The 24,019-nt window shown below is 36.9% G+C and overlaps 2 protein-coding genes across 2 annotated transcripts; both read right to left on the minus strand.

Annotated features, from left to right (window-relative positions):
- Positions 1–12,267: 12,267 nt before the first annotated feature.
- Positions 12,268–16,840, minus strand: LOC108323727 (triose phosphate/phosphate translocator, chloroplastic). Its single transcript, XM_017556325.2, has 12 exons — positions 16,382–16,840; positions 16,225–16,296; positions 16,068–16,133; positions 15,123–15,201; positions 14,754–14,874; positions 14,560–14,655; positions 13,935–14,047; positions 13,724–13,801; positions 13,497–13,613; positions 13,024–13,123; positions 12,788–12,888; positions 12,268–12,558 (listed from the first exon to the last, which is right to left on the minus strand). Exons 1-12 carry the CDS (start codon positions 16,636–16,638, stop codon positions 12,541–12,543), a joined length of 1,218 nt encoding a protein of 405 aa, XP_017411814.1. The 5' UTR covers positions 16,639–16,840; the 3' UTR covers positions 12,268–12,540.
- Positions 16,841–22,137: 5,297 nt separating this feature from the next.
- On the minus strand, positions 22,138–23,355 carry LOC108340337 (protein DMP6). Its single transcript, XM_017577641.2, has one exon. It carries the CDS (start codon positions 23,278–23,280, stop codon positions 22,642–22,644), a length of 639 nt encoding a protein of 212 aa, XP_017433130.1. The 5' UTR covers positions 23,281–23,355; the 3' UTR covers positions 22,138–22,641.
- Between the last annotated feature and the right edge of the window lie 664 nt (positions 23,356–24,019).

Raw genomic sequence — 24,019 nt, forward strand, 5'->3', positions numbered from 1 at the left:
ACTTGAATAACTCCTTATCCAGTATTTCTATGAGGGTTTGAACAACATGGATCGGGGTATGATTGATGCTGCCAGTGGTGGAGCTCTTGGAGACACCACACCTGCTGAGGCCAGGCAATTGATTGAGAAGATGGCCTCCAACTCTCAGCAGTTTAGCACCAGGAATGATGCCATTGTGGTGAGGGGCGTACATGTTGTTGTTGCCCAGTCTTTATCAGCTGTTGAAAGCAAGTTGGAAGGCAAGATTGACTCTCTTGCGAAGTTGGTGACACAGTTGACTACCAACCAGAGATCTGCAGCTTCATCTGCATTTGTTGCACGACTATGTGTTATTTGTCCTTCTAGTGACCACTATACAGATGCATGTCCTTCTTTGCAGCACCCTGCTGCCTCTGATGTGCCTCAGGCTTATGCTACGAACATCTACAACAACAGGCAGCCACAACAGCAAAATCATGATTTGTCCAGCAACAGGTACAACCCAGGGTGGAGGAATCACCCGAATCTTAGATGGAACAATGTGCCACAGCATCAGCAGCAGGCGCCACCTTTCCAGAATGCTGGAGCACCTAACAGATATGTGTCTCCACCTATGCAACAACACTAGAGGCAACAACAGCAGCAGCAAGAGGCACTTGCCCAACCAGCTGCCCACCCTTCCACTTCGTCTGAACCTTCATTGGAAGAGTTAGTGAGACAGATGACTATGCAAAACCTGTAGTTTCAGAAAGATAACATGCAATTTCAACAGGAGACTAGAGCTTCCATACAGAGTCTCACTAACCAGATGGGTTAGATGGCTACTCAGATAAACCAGGCGTAGTCTCAGAATTCTGATAAGCTACCATCCCAGACTATGCAGAATCCAAGGAATGTGAGTGCCATAACCCTCAGATCAGGGAAGCAGATTGTTGTGCCTTCAGAGCCCGCTTCTACACCTACACTCGTGCCTGCCACTTGTCCTAGAGAGGACGACCATGACGGTCCACGCAGGGCATTTGAGGTGGGTGGATCTTCTTCTCCAGCCAGTGGTTCTTCTTCAGGTGGATCTTCTCCCTTTTCCACCACCACCGCTGTCGCACCTTCTCCATTGGTTGACCGACCTATCCCTCTTCCATTCCCTTCACGGGCACTTCCTAGCAAAAAGATGGAAGAGGTGGATAGGGAAATTCTGGAGACCTTCAGGAAGGTAGAGGTGAACATACCTCTACTCGATGCCATCAAGCAGATACCGAAGTATGCCAAATTCTTGAAGGAGCTGTGCACACACAAGAGGAAGATGAAGGGCAATGAGAGGATTAGCATGGGAAGGAATGTATCTGCGCTTATTGGTAAGTCGGTCCCACACATTCCTGAAAAGTGTAAGGACCCAGGTATATTTTGCATTCCTTGTGTGATTGGAAACAATAAATTTGAGAATGCCATGCTTGATTTGGGTGCTTCTGTTAATGTCATGCCTTTGTCTATATATGCATCTTTGTCTCTTGGTCCTTTGCAAACCACGGGTGTGGTCATTCAGTTGGCCAATAGGAGTGTTACCCACCCAACAGGTTTCATAGAGGATGTCTTGCTTAGGGTTGGTGAATTGATTTTTCCTGCTAACTTTTATGTTTTGGAAATGGAGGAGGGATTCTCTCATGAATCCGCTCCCATTATCTTAGGCAGGCCATTCTTGAAAACTGCCCGAACTAAGATTGATGTGTATGCTGGAACTTTGTCTATGGAATTTGCTGATATTATTGTTCATTTTAATATCCTTGATGCAATGAAATTTCCAGTTGAGGATCATTCTCTGTTTAGGATCGATGCATTGGATGACATTAATAATGAATTTGTTGTTGGCGAGTTTCATTTTGTGCATGAGAAGAAGCATTCTTTTCTATCTTCTTTGCATTCATGCATTGAATCTGGATTCGAATCAGGATTTGAGAATGATGTTGATAATGTTGTGGATTTTGATGAGGATTGTGATGTCCAGGATATTGATGTTATGCATGATATTGATGATGTTGTTGACATATCTGTGATGGACATTGATTTGGATTGTGATGAGATGAGTGTTCTGCCTTTACCTGTACACTCTTTAGAGTCAGAATGCATTAACCACGTTGCAGGAAGTACACTCGAATCTGACTTGCAGGCACCCACTCTTGAGCTGAAACAGCTCCCAGATAACCTCAAGTACGTGTACTTGGAGGATGATGAGAAGAAACCAGTGATCATTTCTACCTCCCTTGATTTTGTTCAAGAGGAGAAGTTGCTTGGTGTGCTGAGGAAGCACAAGAAGGCCATTGGTTGGAGTTTGGCTGACATACCTGGTATTAGCCCATCCACATGCATGCATATAATTCTTTTGGAAGATGGGGCAAAGCCAGTGAGACAACCACAAAGAAGGCAAAACCCCGTATTCATGGACATCATCAAGAAGGAGGTGACCAAGCTTTTGCAAGCTGGGATCATCTACCCTATTTCAGACAGTCAGTGGGTGAGCCCCATCCATGTTGTGCCCGAGAAAACTGGCCTCACTGTGGTGAAGAATGAGAGGGGTGAGATTATCCCAGCTAGAGTGCAGAACAGCTGAAGAGTCTGCATTGACTATAGGAGGCTCAACCAAGCAACCAGGAAAGATCATTTCCTCCTGCTATTCATTGATCAAATGTTGGAGCGCTTGGCAGGTAAATCTCATTATTGTTTTCTTGATGGTTATTCTGGTTATTTTCAAATAAATATTGCGCCTGAGGATCAAGAGAAAACCACATTCACCTGCCCCTTTGGCACTTTTGCCTATAGGAGGATGCCCTTTGGTCTATGCAACGCCCCTAGTACCTTCCAACGGTGCATGCTTAGCATTTTTAGCGACTTTCTTGAGAGTTGCATAGAGGTGTTTGTGGATGATTTTATTGTGTATGGATCCTCTTTTGATGCATGTTTAGACAGTCTGGAAAAAGTTTTGAAAAGATGCATAGAAACAAACCTTGTTCTCAATTTTGAGAAATGTCACTTCATGGTTGAACAAGGTTTGGTTCTAGGGCATATCATTTCTGAAAAGGGAATAGAGGTAGACCCTGCTAAGATATCTGTGATTTCGTAGTTGCCTTACCCCTCTTGCGTACGAGAGGTGCGATTTTTGCTTGGACATGCAGGTTTCTATAGGCGCTTCATCAAAGATTTCAGCAAGAAGGCGCTCCTTTTGTCCAGACTGCTGCAGAAGGATATTGACTTTGCTTTTGATGACAGATGCAAGCAGGCGTTTGATTGCCTGAAGGAAGCTTTCACCATCACCCCTATCATTCAGGCACCGGATTGGACAACCCCATTTGAGCTCATGTGTGATGCGTCTAATTATGCATTGGGGGCTGTCTTGACACAGAAAATTGACAAGCTGTCGAGAGTGATCTACTATGCTTCACGCACTTTGGATGCTGCCCAAGCAAATTATACCACCACTGAAAAAGAGTTGTTGGCAATTGTTTTTGCCCTTGATAAGTTTAGGTCATATTTTCTTGGATCACCTGTTATTGTGTATACTGACCATGCAACTCTAAAGTTTCTGTTGAAAAAGGTTGAGTCAAAGCCTAGATTAATCAGGTGGATGCTACTGCTCCAGGAGTTTGACTTGCAGATTAAAGACCAGAGTGGAGCACATAATTTGGTTGCAGACCACCTCAGCCGAATTGAGAGAGCTGGGAATGAAGTTGATGTGTTGCCCATCCAGGATGACTTTTCTGATGAGAGTTTGTTGATGATTTCTTATTCTCACCCCACTCCTTGGTTTGCACACATTGTAAATTATTTGATTGCTTATGTTTTTCCTCCCTTAGTATCACGTGCTCAGATTGCTAAAATTAAGAGTGATGCTAAGTATTATGTTTGGGATGACCCATATCTGTGGAAGTTGTGTAGTGACCAGGTTACTAGGAGATGCATTCCGGACCATGAGATTGACTCGATCTTGCAGTTTTGTCATGCCTCCTCACCTGGTGGTCATCTGGGGATACAGAGAACAGCTCGCAGGGTGCTTAACTGTGGTTTCTATTGGCCTTCCATCTTTAAAGATTCAGAGAGGATTTGCAGCACCTGTGAGCCTTGTCAGAGAGCAGGAGGATCAATTTCACAGAGACAAGAAATGCCTCAACAGCCTATGTTGTTCTATGAGGTGTTTGATGTTTGGGGTATAGATTTCATGGGTCCTTTTCCTGTTTCTTTTGGTTTCTCTTATATTCTCCTTGCTGTGGTTATGTTTCAAAATGGGTGGAAGCTAGAGCCACCAGGACTAATGATGCTCGGGTTGTTGTAGATTTTGTTAGATCTCACCTCTTTTGCAAGTTTGGAGTGCCTAGAGCAATTGTTAGTGATCAGGGAACACATTTTTGCAACAGATCCATGCAAGCTTTGCTCAAGAAATATAGGGTGACGCACAGAGTTTCTACACCTTACCACCCCCAAACAAATGGGCAAGCTGAGATCTCCAACAGGGAGATTAAGAGGATTTTGGAGAAGATTGTCCAGCCCAACAGGATAGATTGGAGTAATAGGTTGGAGGATGCTCTATGGGCCCACAAGACTGCCTACAAAGCACCCATTGGGATGTCTCCCTATCGGGTTGTCTTTGGAAAGGCATGTCATTTACCAGTTGAGATTGAGCATCGAGCATATTGGGCTGTGAAGACTTGCAACTTCTCCAATGACCAAGCTGGAGAGGAAAAGAAGTTGCAACTGAATGAATTGGATGAGATCCGATTGGAGGCCTATGAGAACTCGAAGTTCTACAAGGAAAGGACCAAGAGGTTCCATGATAGCTCCATTATTAGAAAGGACTTCGAGGTTGGCCAACAGGTTTTGTTGTATAACTCTAGACTCGGCCTCATGGGTGGTAAGTTGAGATCAAAGTGGACTGAACCTTTTGTTGTGACTAATGTTTATCCTTATGGTGCAGTAGAGATCCAAGGTCCATCTGCAGCTAAAAGCTTCAAGGTGAACGGGCATAGACTGAAGCCTTTCCTCAGCAATCCTTTTTTGTTGGATGCAGTGGTGGAGGAGACATCTTTGGTCCACCCCATCTACCCTTCCATCTGACTCAGGGAGTTTCTTTTCTCCTTCCCTCCTCACTTTTATTGCACTTTGTCGATATCTGATGACTGTTCTGATTGTTTGATCTGCTGATTGTGACACACTGAGGACATTGTGTCGTTTAAGTGTGGTCTATTAGGGGAGGTTGTTTCTTTGTTCATGTTTCGATTTTTATGTAGTTTGTTGTGTCTTGTGTACAGTTTTGCATGCTTTTCGTGAATTCTGGATTGTGATTAGGTTGTCAGTTTTCCTTCACTTCATTGATACTTTGATTTGTTGGATTCCTTGCTTTTCTTTGCTTGGAAGATGATCATGATGTTTGAGAGTTGAATTGATGATGACCATATTACCTGTGTGAGATTTGAGCCATTTGATGATCTTTCTTGTGTGTGAGATGTCTCTTGATTGCTTGCACATATGTCTTGGCTTGACTCTTTTTGATGATTCTTGATTGATACACATGTTTAAAAGTGATAAAGGCATTTTGTTGTTGAGCCTCTAGAGCCAGATGAGCCTACCTAGTTTTGATCCATTGATAACCCTTTTGAGCCTATGTTTTTCCCCATTTCTTTGTTTTGAAGCTCATACACCAGCCCTAAGTGAAAAACCATTATTACCTTAGCCTTAGGGAATTTTGGAGCTTTGGAATTGTTTTGGGAATAAGTGTGGTCTCTTGGGAGTTTCAGAGGAATTGGCTAGTGAGTCCTCTTCTTATCGTGTTTTTGTAAATATGTGGTGTATCTTGTCTCTTGAAATTGTATGCTGAATAGAGTAAAGAAAAGAGACAGGATGGAAAAAAAGAGAGCAGAAAAACAGTAAAAAATGAAAAAAAATTGTGAATAATTGTGAATAATGGAGTCAAGAAGAGGATGAAATTAGATGTTGTGGGTGTGTTTGAATGTGTTTACACTTGTTCCCCATTGCTCCTCTGTTCCTTATGGTTTGTAGCTTCTTATCCAGATATATCCTCCCTTGTCCTTGGCCCCATTACAACCATGAAAAGACCTTTTGATTTGAACATGCGTATGTGCTTGAGTGTTGATATTAGAGGCTTGCCAAGTCTATTTGTGTTTGCTTTCTTGAGTGCATTGAGTGACATTGATTTACCTTAAACACTTGAGAGAAACACTGATTGTGTGCATCTGTGAGGCTCTGTTGCTTTTGATTCATCCCTTGAACTGATTGACTGTTTTCCTTGTACTGAACTGTTTGGATGATTCTTTGAGTATCTGCTTTCATTGACTCTGTGTGGGATTCTGCCTATACCTTTTACTGTCCAGATTTTGTGAGAATTGTGCAACTGTGTTCCTGTTTTTGAGTCTTTGTTGTCTGTTTGTCGAGTCTGTGTCACCTCCCTGATGTTTGAGTAGTTCCCTGGTTTTCGTCTTGGTTTTGCCCAGGAGTGCAAAAGATTAAGTGTGGTCTATTACCACTAACATACCTATACTATTATTATAAAGAAACCCCTTCTTCCTTTCTATTTTGTTCCTGACGCACACAACAACATTCCTCCAAGTTTCTCTCCACTCAACCTATGTAACCCACTTTTTTTTTATATGGAAATGCTTAATTTACATTCCTTTCCATTCACATACCCATATGCCAATTCCAATGCAATTAAAAATAATATTTTAATATACCCATAGACCACACGTTCATGTATCTCTTCCAGGAATAAAACCCCTCAACCAATGTACCTCATTATTATATTTCACACATACAGTCCGCTCACACTTCCTAATTCTTATACCCCAAATCATTCAAATTTGGTAACCACATAATTTAAATATTAGATGCACAAATCTTTGATAAAACAGAAGCGCGTTGTAGGAAAAATATCATTTCCGAAATTAACATGCATACATACCCAAAAATAATTAGCTCCCCTTACCTTCTTCTTTTGGGTTACTCAATACAATTCACAGTAGATGCCCTAACAGTACCTTCCACAAAAAGCAGAACTTGACAGAACCTACAGATCACCAAATTGGTGATAGAACATAGCTTTTAGAGCTCGAATAGACAGAGAATGGAAGGAAAAACGTACAAGGCACGTGAACCTAGCAAAGTTGCATGTTCTAGGTTCTAGAATAGTGAAAGAGAAGGGGAAAAGGAAACTTACCGGTCGGAACAGGAAATTGTTCGGTTCAAAATGAAGCTCTTGCCACCGCGATCGTTTAGGCACCTTAAAATTAAAATTTAAACGGTTCAGTGTTTGGATCTTTTAGAGAGAAGGCAGAGCAATTATTTAGGAAAAAGGGTTTCTGTTTAGAGAGAGAAAGGGAAAGAGCTGAAGAAAGTGAAAAAGAATTCTGAGGAGCCCTTCCTAAGGTTAAGCTGGCCTTAGGCTGATAGGCTTGGCTGCCCCCACATAAGGCCCAGTGGCCCCTTATTCATTTACAGGCCCTTACAACCAACATTTTTCCTTAAAGAATATTTTGGCTAGAGAGGTTTTAATGAGGAGTTCAAAGCAAGCAATAAAATCATATTCAAGGCAAGCTATGCAAACCGAATGTGCTAACTCTAAATAGCTAAGAGAAAGTTCTAAAATGAACCTTTGCTGCAATAAATTATAAACAAAAGGTTAAGAAAGAGTTCTAAGAACCCCTGTCATATATCATATTAACGATTGTCGACTCAGTAAAGGTTATGTACAAGAACTCCTGGTGAATGATTTAATTGTGAACAATTAAAGAAGATTTTTTGAAAGAACCCTTACCGAGCAGTCCTGGTTAAGGAAGAATTCTTACAAAAAAAGACCCTTCCAAACCAAAAATATTCAATCCTAAGAGTAAAAAACATTTTGAGCAACATCGGTAGCGATGATATCTACGGCGATGGCATTAAGTTCTTCATTCCCCTCTACCGGCATTTCATAAAGGAACATTAGTTGTCCTTCATAAAAGTCATTCATCACGTCGAAGTTGTCTTAGTCTAGGGGGATGTTGTAAAAATGAGCCGCCTGAGACAACACTTTCTTGAACCCAGATTCATGTTAGTTAATTACAACTTGACCAATGTCTGCCAACTCAACCGCCATGGTAGTATTATGCTTGGTTAGATACTCCATTGTCTTCCTATCATTTTTAATGATCAAGTAACAGATCATCAATGTATGCTGTAATCGTTAGTTGGCCTCGATCAAGCGCTTCTCAACCGCCTTAGAGTTTGCCAACTAAGCATCTAGGTCCTCTTGAGGTTGTTGGCAATTGGATTTAGTGGTGATGTCGACCTTCAACTTAGAATCCATTTTTGGCCTTCAATGCTTGTTCCAAGTATAGTTGTGCCCTACATAACTCTTTCTTCAACCGCTAGGCCTTAGCTCCAACACTCGTAGATACCTTGGTGCTTAATAATGTCACCTGAAGGCTAAGTTCTGCAAGGCCATCAAGACTGTTTGTTTAGTGATACCCTTAAGCATGTCCTTCTTAGCCTTGGATAGGTTGAAAGATACCTTGGCACCTAATTACAATTCGATACTAAAGATACCCTAACTAGAGGCCTTAACGTTTTGCCCTCCGTTTGGTGGATTTTTTTTAGGAGGATGAGGACTTCTCTCCTTATCAGTGAGACTTCCTCTTTCCTTTGTCTTTTTGCTTCTCTACTTGGCGATTTAGAGGAAAAATTGTACTTATGGAAGCAATTTGGAAAATTGGTAGCCTTGTCGCGCAACATTGATGGGCCAGGCAGACAAGATTTGGAGGATTGGATGAACCAACAACGACTACCCCATCACCTTGTGTCGATTGTTATGTGACCAACTTTCTAAACCAGACAACCTTTTCTTGGCATTTAGGTAGGTGCAAAAATGGTGAAGATATAATGGAGGCATTGGAGTTAGATTAGAGCTAAGCAAAACACTCATAAGGCTTGCACGCATGCCCAACTATACAGATGTAGTTGGATCAACGCAACATTTAACACCCGTAGGCAGCCCTCCCTACCCATTCACATAAGTCCCGAGCCCAACGGGAGCGAGTTATGTACTCACGAACTTTGAAGGATGCCTAATCATAGCTTGGGATAACTAGGAGATTTAGCTCATCCCTCATTAGAAATATCAACCTCAATTTTTGCAATTGAATCCTCCTCATTAATGTCAGGAAGGTTACTTTTATTCTCCTCTATATTTACATTTGATTTCGCTTTGCCGACCAAGTCTAGACTCTGCTTGGTTGATCCTTGGATATCGTGTGAAGACGCCAACAATGATATCAATGACGACGACACATCATTTGCATTAGCCCTACTGTCTTTGTTATAAGACTCCTCAAACAAAGAAACATGAACGATAGACATTATTATCTTGAGTAAGAAAATGATCGGTTGAGCGAGAAGCAGATTAAGAAAAAGGTGAAAATGAAAGGCTAGGCCTACCCTTATTTATAGGAGTGTTCATCTCAACCGTCTCTAATACTCCACTATAAGATTTGTTCACATCTTATGGTCTAGAAAGTTTCAAATTTCAAATTCTGACAGATGCGAAGATCAAGGCATCACATCTCCCTCCCCCCTCCAACTATTATAATTTGGAATGATTGACCAATGTGGTAGGATGCATAATATCGAGTGTCCAAAGTATAAACCCCCTCACAAATTATTTAATTTTAGGGCTTGGTATGCCTATGTAAAGTATACTCGTACGATCAACTATTAGTCGGATGGTTAACCCTATCAGACTGTACGATCTAAACACTTTGGAGACCGATTGGTCAAGCTAAAGTAGATTAAGTCCAAAATCATTTCACTTAAAAGTTAAATCACGATTAGTCATGTTTGGACCATAATAAGACCAACCTTAATCAAAAACACATCACAAAGTTTATAAATAGTGGTTCGAGATAAGGACGTATGTTACACATTAATTACGCATTTATTGCCCTTACAATTTGAACTTATCTGACTTTGACATCGGAGAACCTTTGATAGGTACCCACCGATTGATGTTTGACGAACAAGACTTGGAGTTGTGAACGACCAGTTAAAGACTGACCAATTAGATGTGAAGACTCAACCCCATACACAAAACACAATGTAATTGTTACTTTTTTTAATGTATGAATTCGTGTGACAAAATTGCAATGGATCAATTTTGGAATAAACCATGAATCAAAGTTGACATATTGACCAAGGTGGATAAACTTGATGATACTATAAAATTTGGTTCAACCATATAAGAATTAGTTAATAAGGATTACATTAAATTTTTCATGATATATGAGGTAAATATTGTATTTTGTTATAAAATGCAACAAATGACTTATATTTATGCAATAATGTATCTATGTAGATGTTTGATTTGTGAAAAGACTTGTTTGAATAGATTTGTGGGATACCATCTATACTTGTAATTGTCATTATCATATTAATGTCAGATACAATAAAAGATCAACAAAGAAGGAAGACAAGTGCTATTAGGTTGTAAAAGATATGGTAGATATAAACATTGCAAAGATGATCACAACTCAATGTAATTGGAACAAGAAAATATAAGTATCCTTTCAATTTCCATGAAAAATTAGTGAGCATGACTAGATGATGATTTATGAAGTTACTTTATACATATCATAATTACTAACTAATAATACATTAGTAGGTTTTCCACATGTTGGGAGGTCAAAACTAATGAGAAATTCATACTTGTTGAAGTGACTATTTTATAGTCTATAAGACTTTTATTGACTTTGAAGGATAACAACAAGGATAGTGTCATAATTATATTAACAAGTATACATGATATAAGGTATGCATATCGAAGATGAAAAGGGAAAATCTAGAAGTGAAATGAAACAATTAATGATGTTGCTTGAACATGACAAGTATATTTCTTAGAAAAAGTTTGATAAAATCTCAAGATTTTATGACAAATGGTTTTTTTTTTACTCATTTGAATTAAGTGAAACTACTAAATGAATTTAACATTATTTAGTTGACGAACAATATATACAAAATTAACACGTATAAATTGCTTATACTTGTTATTATTGATATAAAATTTACAATATTGACTCTCTTTTTTTGTGACATTTCTGTTGTTGGAATATAATGAGAATAAACAAATTGTTTCTTAGAGGGTTGTTTCTAAAAAAAATGTTAAAACAAAAGGTTAAGATGTTAGTGCACCTAACAAAGACTTGAGAGTATTTATACTTGAAGAATTCTCATGGATTGTCTTATTTTAGTTCATTTGGATATTCTATACAATCTTTTGAAATCATTTGTTCACTATATTCCCTATTTGTTGAATACGTTAAGAACATATAAGTAATTATATAAAAAGAAAAGTTTGTTAAAACGTAGGAAAATAGAGTTACACTTAGGAAATACATTAAGTATGTATATGTATTTTGTTTGTGTTAGTTAATTTCTACGCAAAGTTATTCTTAATTATGCATTTAGTGGAAGCTACTCAGTACAAATATTAGTGGATAGTATTTATTTGGAATAAAACATAATGTTAGTGACACCTTTCGGAAGCATAAAGGCTAACTAAAGGCCAAGGCCTTCCTTCAAAACCCTAATGTGGTCAAGCTAGCAACTAGTTAGTTCTTCTTAATTTTGCTTTTTCCTCATATGGACCTATACAACAAGTTGATTAAAAACCATTTTTTCAGTGGTGATGACCTTTGACAAGGAGTATAAGCTATTTCCTTTCCAAGTGTAAGCCACACATAATGCTTTCTTGGCTTAAAACGATTTTGTTGTAGCTTAAAAATGACTTCTTTTATGAGGTTCACTACTTTTTCCAACATTTATAAGCAGTGGTAACATAGTGTTTCAGCTTATCTCTCAAGTGCAATGTCAGTTGGTTGAGGATTTCGGTTTCCTTCATTACTTTTTGGTCTCTTATTGTCTTAGTCTAAATATATTCGCAATTTCCTTTAATAAGCTGAAATGGCTAGCTCCAAACAACCCATCTGGTAATTGTTGGTCTTTAGCTATCTACCTACTCATGCATTCTTTCAAGCACAATCAAGATAATCTTACACTAATTGCCATTTATTTTGTTAGTTATTTCACTTATTGTATCATCTGTTTATATAAAGCTTGGTCACCATTTTATTCAATCAGTGCAATCAGAATGACAATTCCCTCAAATTCATTCTGTAAATCAAATTATTTGACATGACCTCTCACTCAAGCCTAGAGTTTTTTTTTATCATGACCATTGACCCAACTGCATTTGACTGCTTACTATTTTTCAGCTTTCAAAATAGTTTCAATAGCTCTTTATGGGAATCAAGGGTACATCATTTTTCAGTCGAGACGGCAAGACTGCAAATCAGCAGCAAGACATTGTTTTCTGAATAGAGAAAAAGAAAAAGAAAATATTTAACAAAAAGGAAGAAGGAAAAATAAAAGCGCGCTATCACAAGGATAGTACAATACTGAACCAGTCACTCAATTATTTTGAACGAAATTTGGCGTGATTTACAGGGCAAGACCTCCTCCAGGTTGACCACTTTCTTCTTATGCTGCTTTCGCTTGCTGACAAGAGACCAGGAGCAAAATTGTGTCAATTAAATTATAACACTTTCAAAGACATTCTATGTTATCAGTTGAAATTATTAGGAAATCACTTTCAAACACATTCCATGATTACACTTTCAAAGACGAAGGCATCTATGAAGAAAGTGGTTTAACCTTGCATATGAAGAATAACTTTCCAAGTTTCAACCAATTTAATGAGGTACAAAAAAATTGAAAAGGGACTCACTCGTTTCTCTTCCTCCATCCTGGCTTTGATGAGAGAGTAGAGTGCCACTCCAGCAATTGCAATGGCTGTTCCTATACCAGTTTGGGTGCTAATCTTGTTACCTGTATACAGCAATTAGCCATGCAGAAATATGTTTAGACTCCCAGGAAGATGATTTTTTCTTCAATGGCAAGGAACAAACAAAAACTCGTGAAGGTTAAACTTTAATAACAAGGAAGGAAGATAACGATATTTACCGAAGACTATAATTGAAAATCCAATCACAAATACACGTTTCAGTACGTTCCCAACTGCATGAGTGAGAGGAGCCACTCTCTCAAGAGTGTTGGTAGCCACCTGATGACCAAAAATGTAGATAAGATAGTTGAGTATTGAAATAACTATTCTACAGATTATTCCTCCATCGCCTTTTACATCTCTTCTAAGATCATTATACAAAAATCAAGAAATGTAATAATTCAAGATATTGTAATTATCCAAAAGGAATTTGCTAGCAGAATAAACCAAAATGAATTTATTGAAGCAACATTTTAGTACAGAAAATGCTCATAAAGGCTCTAAGGAGTTCAAAATCAAAATTATTAAATGAAAAATCGTTTTTTCAGTAATCAATGTAACGTTTTTCATAATTTTTTTCCGTTAATTTCTCAATTTCAAGGTAATGTTTCATCCAAAATTTAGACTAATGCATCGAAAAAGAAGGATTTACCTGGTTGTAGAGATGGTAAAACATCCCAACCCAGAAGAGATCTGAGACGAACTTGACCAAACCTACTTTAGCAATAGCATCATTGAAGCCGTGCTTCAACAGAGCAGGGCCTTCCACCTGTGATATCAAATAATGATTAATCCTGATACGATGCAAAAATAGAAAACGTACATAAATTCTAAAATAAAAATTGAGTTCTCAAGTGAATTAAAATACGTTTCACTCACAATTACTGCAGGAGGTATGCAGACAATTAGAGCAATGATGGAAATGTAGGCATAGATATTGGTACTATCCATATCAGTCTGCACAAGAGTTATTTAACAATAATATGAAAGAACAATAGTCAGTAAAGTAGGAGGACATGTAGCTGATATAAGTAATTTGGAGGTGTATATCAAAATTTGGACATGTAACATGGGTAGCATAGGAGATAACCATGGCTTTCTTTGAATAGATGCTCCGGTAGGTGAAGGAAATGTTTGAAATCATAGCACTTATGAAGCCAACCCAGTTGAATGAGAGCTCGGTCAAAGATGCCATGGACACACCTGCTCAGTACATGGCATGAAAAATTATGTTAAGTTCTCCGTTCACTAAATATTTCTCAGCAAATGTTCAAATAATACTTGTATTTCGGCATCATCTGTTCACAATCTTTTAGGTTTAAAATCCAAGTTGAGTTAACAAAGAAAATAATAGTCCATATATGACTGAGGTTAATTTTCAGAGAATAACTTCGAAGATCTCTAAAGAAGTGAAAAAAGAAAATCATTCCCTAAAAAATAACTGAACAAAATGTTTACCTTGACAATTCAGAAAATGTCCATGCATTAATGAAAGAAGAGTGCTACTCATTTCAACATAATCTCATATTTAAAATGGATAATGAGATAAGATCCACATATTTAACAGGAACCCTGTGGATTATATCGTATTGGAAAGAGTGTGTATTAGAGAGACGAGGGGTAGAAAATTCGTTGTGAACATTTTTCCCATTGAAATAGCTGGTTAGTGGAAACAGTGAATCTTATCTCAGTTTAAGGAAGAAGAGGGGTGTTACCAATAACAACGGGAGCAAGAGACAGCCACAAAGTGATGGGAATGGATTGGCCAAGGATGAACTGTGAAGCAGCAGCATTGAAGAATGGTTCAAGAGCTGAAACAAAAGTTTGTCAAATGTTGTTATTAGAAAGTAGACACACCAAAACAATTTCAAGCACCTCTTATTTGATGTATAAGATAAACTTTTATCACCTTTAATGGTATGCGTGAAAGAAACAGCAACTGCAGCAAATGAGACATTGCTGGTCACATGGCCTAATGCATGGCACACAGCCACCGGAATGAGCAACTTCAGCAGGTTGGAGTCTATAGGCTACAGAAACAACAGCCTTATCAGTACAGTACTATTTATATACAGCAATAGTATTCTATGTAAAATATTCATCATGAAACTAAAATTAATGTCACAAGATGTAGGTAAGTAGAATCAATGAACATTTGTAATACGCTGATAAATAGACTAACAGGGTCAATCCAGAAAATAACGTGAAATAGCACTTAGGAGTTAGATTCTTTTTTGGTTTATGTATTCTGGGCTGGGCGATATTGAACTTGACTTACAGCACGCTTAGGAAGGCCCACGGTCCAGCTCGCCAAACAGTACACCACACCGACGAATAAATGGATGACGGATACGAAGCTGCATAAAAGCATAGCTAATCAAAATAAAAATGGTGATGGTGGACAAAATAAAATATGAAATCAAAAACTGATGTGGAACAAGGGATATTCTGGAAGAATTTTTATTTATAATAACCTTTGACTTTTTTCTGTTCATGATACACTAACACATAATATATGCAGGATAAAAATTTAATCATAAAATTCAAAAGTGACTCACGTTTAAATTAGTAAATTATTAACGAAGGATATAATTTAAACAGACAGATTAGAGATTTATTTCCTTGTCAAAATTTAATATACAAGATTATTGAGATTTAATATATTTTTTTTAAATCATACAAACAAATCTGATTAATAGAGTATATAAACTCATTATTGAATTGGAGAAATTCAAAGCAAAACCATGTCCATGAGAGTGAGTCTCGTCAATTTACTCTTTAAAAAATGAAAAAAAAAATTGATTTAGTGTGTGGCATTTTTGGGGCACTCAAAAAGTAAATTAGATTTTTTATTTTCATAATTTAAGAAGAAAATTGAAAGGTCTCCACATTGGTTATTTGCTCAATTAAAATATATTAACTCTTAGTCTTAGACAATGGTTTGCTCTATTCTTAATATAGATTTAAAATCAAGAGAATCTGTATACATCATTCAGAACAGACCGTTCTAACTCATTTCATAGACGCTAACAGAGTGTCATTTTATTACAAAATATAATAATCAAGAAATACGAAATCAATTATTACGATATTCCTTAAGTTGACCTTAACTCAATATTAATCGACTTTAACAAAGCCAAAGACAATGTTTGCGCATATGATTTCACTGATCAACGAGCCAACACCAGACAAAGTGCAAGATAGAGAGTCGCTGAACACTTACTACGGATAGGGGAAATAGTTGTAGATCTTCTTGTTGAGGATGTTGAAAATCACGTTCAAGAAGTACCTACATCAGGAAAACAAAGGCGACGTAAGCGGAAGCCACTACAGAGTCAGAGATTGATGGCATGTAACAAGAACAGAGTCAAGTGACGTACCACGTGAAGAAGAAAAACCCTGTGACAAGAGCGGGGTATTTGTCGAAGAATCCCGCGGGAGCAACCTTTTCCCTGTAATGAAAAAAATTGAACGGCATTAGTTAGGAGAGTGACGTGGCCGAGTTGGCCGAGTCAGAACGGATGAAACGGACCTCACCCGGCGGAATCACCACCCTCGGCCGGTGAGGAGGTGGCGGCAAGGCAAGGTCGGAGGAGGACGGCCTCCTTCTTCAGCGCCGGCGAGCAGAGCTCCGGACGCAGCTGCCTCCCCCAAATCAGATTCCCACCTTCCGCAAGGGACCCCACGGTCTTCACCGTGACGAAGGAGGCACCGCCAGCGACGTCCCGCGGAGACTTGCGGAGGTGAGCGAGGGAGGAGAAGGCTCCGGCGCGTGACAGCACTCGCGACTCCATCTGAACCCGAACGAGGAAGAGGGAATGGCGAGAATGAGAGAAGAAGAGAGTGTGTATGCGATATTGTTCTGGTGAGAGTACCTGTGGCTCTCGTTAACCGTCTGGTTTTGTTTATGCAGGGCTGTGATCGGGTTCTTCGCGGAGTCAATGCATGCGATGCGCTTGATTGTGTGATCAGGGTTGGTGAGTGGAGTGATGGAATGGAGGGTGAGAGATGGTGAGGAAGCAGGGTGGTTTGGTGGGGTGAAGGATAGGGAAGTGGATAAGTGGGACCCTCTTATCTGTTGGGAAGAGATTTTTGTATAGGGCGTAAGGGATGATTGGTGGTGAAAGAGGGAGCTTGTGTGTGATTGTTTTTCGTGATATCAAGGTCAGGCCTTATCACATTCTCTTTCTCCTTCGCCTTGTAAAATTGTGACGGAGGCTATTCAATTGCCATTGGCTGTTACTGTAATTCACGTCACGGAATCCCTCATTCTCTCACCAAAACTTTAAATCAAAAATAAATAAATACAAAAGGCCAGAATCTCATGATTTTCCTTTTCTTCTTCTTTTATATATAAAAATGGTGAGAAATTGTTGAATGAGCATGACTTGATTGAAATAACGTGCATGTTTGTGTGTGAGAGAGATATGGCGTTAGATTTTGACGGTTTGGAAATGAAACTTAGTGTTCACTCATGTGAAGCTGTCACTAGAGACAAACAATGTGTCTTATTTCTAAAGATAAAATGAAATTGAGGTTGACTTTGGTTTCAAACTTGATTATAGGTTATTATTTAGCGAGTTCATTTAATTTAATTTGATGTATTCATTTTTATTTATTTATTAGTGAGTTTAAAAAATTTAATTTGATTTATTTTGATATAAATTGATAGGTCAAATAGATTGATTCATTTAATTATAAATTTTTTTTCAATCTTAAAATAAAATTGTAAATTTTTTCTAATTGAAATTTAAATAAAATTCAATCTAAATACAATGTAAAACGATGTTAAACTTTAAATATAATTCAAAATCACAAAAATACAATACAATCCAAATATATTTAAAGATAAGAGCATTTAGTACTTTTATCTTTTTAATATTTTAAATTTATAAGTAGGTTGGTGAGTCAACCTAACTCACCACGGATTCAACCTGAGTGAGTGGAATTCTTAGTATACCGAGTTCATTTGTAGTTTATGTCGAAATTTGTAATTTTTTTAATCCAACCTGACTCGAACCCATAGAAAATCGGGTTGACTAGTGAGGTTTAACACATTTCAAGTTTCGTTCTAATCATTTATAATATCAATAAATATTAGGTTAAATTATTCTCGAGGTCCTTATTTTTGGTTCGAAGTCTCAAATGAGTTTCTCACTTATTTTTGTTCTTAATTGGGTCTTTACTTGTGAAAAATTGATACAATTGGATCTCTATCGTTAAAATTGGCTTAATAACGTTAAAAATACGTTAACATGACACATTAACATGACACGTTGATGTGACTTTTTTAAACAACGTGACAGAGTGAGGTTATTGATTAGGGGGATTTTGTTATTTTGAAAATAAAAAATTTGGGATTTTTTTGAATCCCTAATTCGTTGAATCCTTAATTAGAGGATGCTTAAGGTGTTTGTCGTTGTTCTTCTGCCATGTTGTTGGTGTCGTTCCACATTAATCAAGTTGTAATTTGCTCTTCTATGACGATGTTGGTGGTGGTTGTTCTTGTGCTGCAAAATTTTTTAACCTCATTTGTGTACTTCTTCGATGTTGTTGGTTGATGTTTATTTTGTTTGACGTGTTGATGTTCCTTTCTTTTGTTTGCGTTGTCGTTGGAGTAATTGAAGAATGACTATGGGCCATTCATGTTCGTCTTCCACAAGTAATGGGTGGCAGAAGCAAAACTCTAATCTCTGTTGTTGTGGTGGTGAAGGATCAAGGAGTTTGAATGTTTCACCCATTTGTCATTGTGGAGAGAAATTAGTATTAAGAACTACGAAAACTACTAAGAACTAAAGGAAATAATTTTGGAATTGCCCTAAGTGCAAGGTAAAATACATGAAACCTATGTTATTTGTGTCATTGTTTTTCAAAAGAGACCATTGTTGATTTTTTTTTACAGAATGGAATACTCAATCCTTGTGGTTGTTGATTTTTTTAAACAGAATGAAAGTGAAGATGTTGGTTGCAACTACTCTAGATGGTGCACTGATGATGGGTTTGACGAAAGGGGTACTTATATGAAGTGTGAAGGAAAGGATGACAGTTTCATGAGCACTAAAGAAAAGGAAGTTGATACGTAATTTGGAGAAAATTATGTTGATTCTTCAAAAGTGGATGAAGGTGTTGATAGGGCTATTTTTTGTTTTATGTGTCATTAACATAATTTTAGTTACAATGTTGATGACAACTCCATGATGTCCTTCAACATGATAATTGTTGATGAGGGAAGTTATGTGAAAGCTAAACACAAACCCTTGTGTGTTTTTTGATGATGACAACAACATAAATGTTTCTCCTTGAACTATAGTTTCCTTAGGAGGATTTTCTAACTCTCTGTCTGCACTAAGGTGCATGATGGCCTAGCTTTCATACACAAAGCAATTTTCGTTTTTCTTAAAAGTGAGGTTAGATCCCTTAGGATGGGAATTTCCAAAATATTTCTTCTTGTGATTATGTTTTTTCTTGTACCTTTTTGGAGTTGATTTGTCTTATACCATATTTGCTTTTATTGATAATGTCTTGGCACTTGTAACAACACACTCCTTTCAGTTGGTGTCTTTGATGATAATGTACATGATAAGGTTTGATGGTGACATTTATCTGTGTTTGTGCTTTAGTTGTTGTTTGTAGTTCATCCAAGATTCTAGAAGCTTTTCGATTATAAGTTCTAAAAAGAACTCATCAAATAAGACTATTGCTTTAATATCTTCGAACAATTTATGGTTCTCGTTGAAAAAGATATTGATGTCATTATTTTGTATAATTTCCCAATGGTAGTAATTTTTGTTGACGATCCTTTGGCTCACGACATCTTTGGTAGTGTAATTGAGAATCAACGAGTCCCAAATATCATTGGCTTTCTTGTAAGAGTAGTACACAACGAACAAATCAATAGATAATGCATTGAGCGAAGTGTTTTGGCATACCTTATTCAAATGAATACAGTCTTCAATCTCTTTTACAAGACTATTGAAGTCAGGTTTGATGGTTGTAAGAGCAGAAGCAACTTTATACGTGTCTATTAGAGTAGACACATATTTTTAGGTCAAAAATTTAGTCCTACGAAGACTTTGGTTTTTGAAACATCTGAAAAGGATTTCGGAAAAGTATATTGAGTTCCAAAAATGTTGTTCTACTTCTTCAATGTAGAGTTATTGTCGATGTTTATACCGTCAACTATAAATCCCTAAGGTTAGTAGAAGATGATGAAAAACATGAACAAAGTGAACTTCCTAAATCATGTATATTTACTTTCCTTAAGGACTTATCTGTAATGTATTACTTAAGTTTTCTGTGATACAATAGAAACTTCTCAATTGTTTTCGAGGAACCTAAAAATTAGTAAGATAAAGTCTTAAAAATAAATAACCCAAGATTTTAAGAAAAGAAAGAAAGAAGAGAAAATAAGAATGATAGAAGAAAAGTGGAGAGAAAGGAATGAAAAGTGTTTTCGGAGGAGAATAGAAACACCTATTTATGATAGGTGCTGGATGAGTTTATGATAAGTCAAATAACCACGACTCACTAAAAAAATCTACAACAAATCCAAGATGCTCACCATGATCTGCTAAGAGCCACTGAAGGAAGAGGAACAACCATTAAGTCGTTTCAGATGAAGTTTCCCATGACTTGCAAAGGAAGTGCACAATGCACCAAAATGAAACTCCTTATCTTTCTAGGAGATTTTAACTGCTTTTGTAATACTCATATTTATTTGAAACAATTTTTATTACATAAGACACTCACTGAAAGACAAAGGATTTGGTTTCAAGAAAAACCCAAATAAATTAAGAAAAAAGTATTAATGTAATTTATATATATAATTTAATGCTAATTTTTAAAATTAAAAATAATTTAAAGCAGTCATATATCTTCAAAAGTTTGTTTTACGATCAATTCTTTCTCACCTAATTTCTTCAGAAGTTGAAATGTATGAGTAGATAATAACTCGTGGAAGAATTCAACTCATTTTTAAATTTTTAGTTCTTCTTCTATAAATGTTTAATGAAATAGTTTATTCAAGCATAATTTAGTTGTAACATAATTTCAACTTAGCGACCTCTTAATTTTCTTTAAATTTTCCATCCTTGGCATTCTTCATACCCATATCAATAGTTATAACTTGTTTAGTTTTGAACTCCATTTTTTTCCATCTTTTATACGCATTTAAATTTTACTATATCTAAACATTAAAAGAAAACATGCATACAGACAAAAAAAGTTAGAAGATTTATCAACTAACTTGTTTGGTGATTATATAAAATTTAGAATATTAAACCCACTTAGTGATTTATTTTTTCTACTAGGAATCATAATTTCTGGTATATTCACTAGTAAAAAATTGGATTTTTACAGCGCACATTATGCCACGGTTCAACGGAAACCGCAGCATAATGGTGCGCGGTGGCAGTTTTGTAAATAAATCGAACACATATGCCGCGGTTCGGATCAGAACCGCAGCATATACTCCAGTCAACCATTACCTTTGACGCCACGTGTGAATAAAAAATTAAATAACAGCGGTATATGCCGCGGTTGTCCAGAGAACCGCGGCATATACCCCTACCAATTTATTGCAGGTGCTGACTGGGTCAGAGAATTTCAAAAGTTACAAGGGTATATGCCGCGGTTGTCCAGAGAACCGCGGCATATACCGCAGTAACTTCTCAACTTCTCTGCCAGTCAGAGAATTTCAGAAGTTACAGGGGTATATGCCGCGGCATATTCCGCAACCGATATACCGCGGTTATAACCGCGGCCTAAAGTGTCTGACTTACTACCGCGACTGAATATGTCGCGGTTCTTAAACCGCGACGTATAGTGAAAATGAACCGCGATAAAAGCCCCTCGCTGCACTAGTGATTACACGGTCGAAAAGTATAAGAATAATAACATGTTAATTTTAAGCATATAAGATAAGTTATTACCAAAAAGAAAATTTGGAATGAAAAATTAGGAAGATTTTATTTTTAAATAAAGAACTAAATTAATAAATAAAATCGTGATTCATTCATTATTAAAAATAAATTAAAAAAATTCTACAGTTACCTTGATAATATAAAATAATAAATATATTATGTTATGGAATAAATTAAAAATAATATAACATCTCAATTTAAAATATTTGTCATTATCCTAATTATTATTTTACTTTTAGTCTAAATTAGTGATACTTAATAGTAGAGACTAAAAAACACTTAAAAAAATCTATATTTCTAAATAATTTTATTTATAAGGATGAAAATCAAATAAATTCGATACAAAGCTTTTGAAGAAAATAACTTGAGATTTATTCTTGTGGAAATATTTAAATTTAGTTCTCATGCTGATGCCATTTTAATACTGATATATGCAAGAAACAAAGAAAGAGATTTACATGACTGCACTTTTTTCTAAACATATGGATAAACTCTGATACAAGTTATAGCATCAAGGTTTGTTCATTCATATTGAGTTCTGCTTGCTTGCTTTCCTTGTGGGATGGCTGTGAAACTTTTCACACAGGCTCTTCACTGAAAGCTATACTGAAATATGCAGATGATCTTGAACAAATAAACTGCAAATCCTATCTCTGCTGAAACTGTGTATATATATAAGAGCACATAGCTGTATTTAAAGGAATTTGTGATTGAATCTATCACGTATCATGGAAAGGGGTCTATATATTATATGTACTAGTGTTTGATAGAATGAAAAAAATATTCCATTTTATTTAGATGATAACACAGCAATGAAATTCACTTAAATTCCTCTATAGTGTTGCAGACAAGAGAATCGAATTGATTATCCAACTTTTAGTTCGGTGATAGTGGGAAGCCAATTCCATGTCTATGTGTGGGAAACGCCACAAAGAGCATGCTGCAAAAAATCCCTGTGGCCACAGGCAACACTGTTAGGATTTCCCGTGCCTCAGTTGAAGGTGATGGAAAGAAACAATTCACCACATTCTGATCAAATAATGCAACTGCTGCAAACACCAAAATTGACATCACTGCATGCATGAAGTCGATAAACTTCAATCTAAATTTTGCACCAAGTTCAGGTGGAAGAGTGGCGGATCCATCAATGACCCACAAGCCCTTGAAGGTGGCAAGTCCATAACAAACATTCCCCTTATCATTCCTGAAGCTATCAGTAAAGCATTGCAAGAAACAAGAGGCACCACAGAGAGCCACGACTGTAGCAGTCATGAACTTGCAAACCGAGTCACAGTTGCCTTGATTTGTGACTATTGGAGACAGAAGTTGGAAAGCAAGAACAGTGCCAATTGGTAACAGATTTGCCAAATGGGCTGTGCTTTGAAATGTTTGACTTATGGCTCTCTGAATGAGGCTTCTATCTGCATCTGGAACCCCCATGTTGTGCAGAAGTGGTAGCTTTTGTTCACCATGATTATTATACATATTCAAGTCTGCTTTAATAATAGCATCCATTGTTGGCAATAGATTTTTTCAGCTTCCTAATCTGCCTTCTGTGTTGTGCTTTGATTAACTCTTTTGTTTTGCATGTGATTGTTAAAGTTGCATTCATGTATGCAGTTAGGCTTTGATATATAATGGGCAAATGCTAAAGAAAAGAAGCAGTGTTGCCATGACTTGCAAGAAACAGTAACTGAAAAGTTGATATATATGAGGTTTTAACTTAATCTATGTTACTTGGTTTCACGAAAAGCAAGTTAGTTAGAAGATGTGGTTCCTGTGTTTTCTGTTTTAAGCAGACGTGATAGTTACGAATGCACAAGTTTCCAGAATATATAAGAGAGAAAATGCGTGGGATTTCAATTACCAACTTCGTAAGAGTGAAGTTTGGTGACAGAAGAAATGTTTTGCTGAGACGCAAGGGCTAGAAACTGAAATTTGCATGTGTTAGCTTTAAGCACATGATATAAAGGGATTATTTAAACAACAAAGACATGTACTAGGAATCAATCAATATAATATTATTTGTGCAAAAATAGGTTTTTTTTTTCCGTAAACATTGTAATTTACGTTTCAGTTATATATTATAAATAAAGGATAGGGATATACATCATATACTTACTCCAAGAGTAGATAAAATATGAGTTACTCTTCGTGGTAGTCCTTCATTTTATTTCAAATTCAGTGTTCAGATTAATTAAATAATAAGTCAAACAATTATTGATATTTTTTCTCCAAACACTTTCCTCTTCCT

The sequence above is a fragment of the Vigna angularis genome, chromosome 1 (genome assembly GCF_016808095.1).
Source record: "Vigna angularis cultivar LongXiaoDou No.4 chromosome 1, ASM1680809v1, whole genome shotgun sequence".
Classification (NCBI taxonomy): Eukaryota; Viridiplantae; Streptophyta; class Magnoliopsida; order Fabales; family Fabaceae; genus Vigna; species Vigna angularis.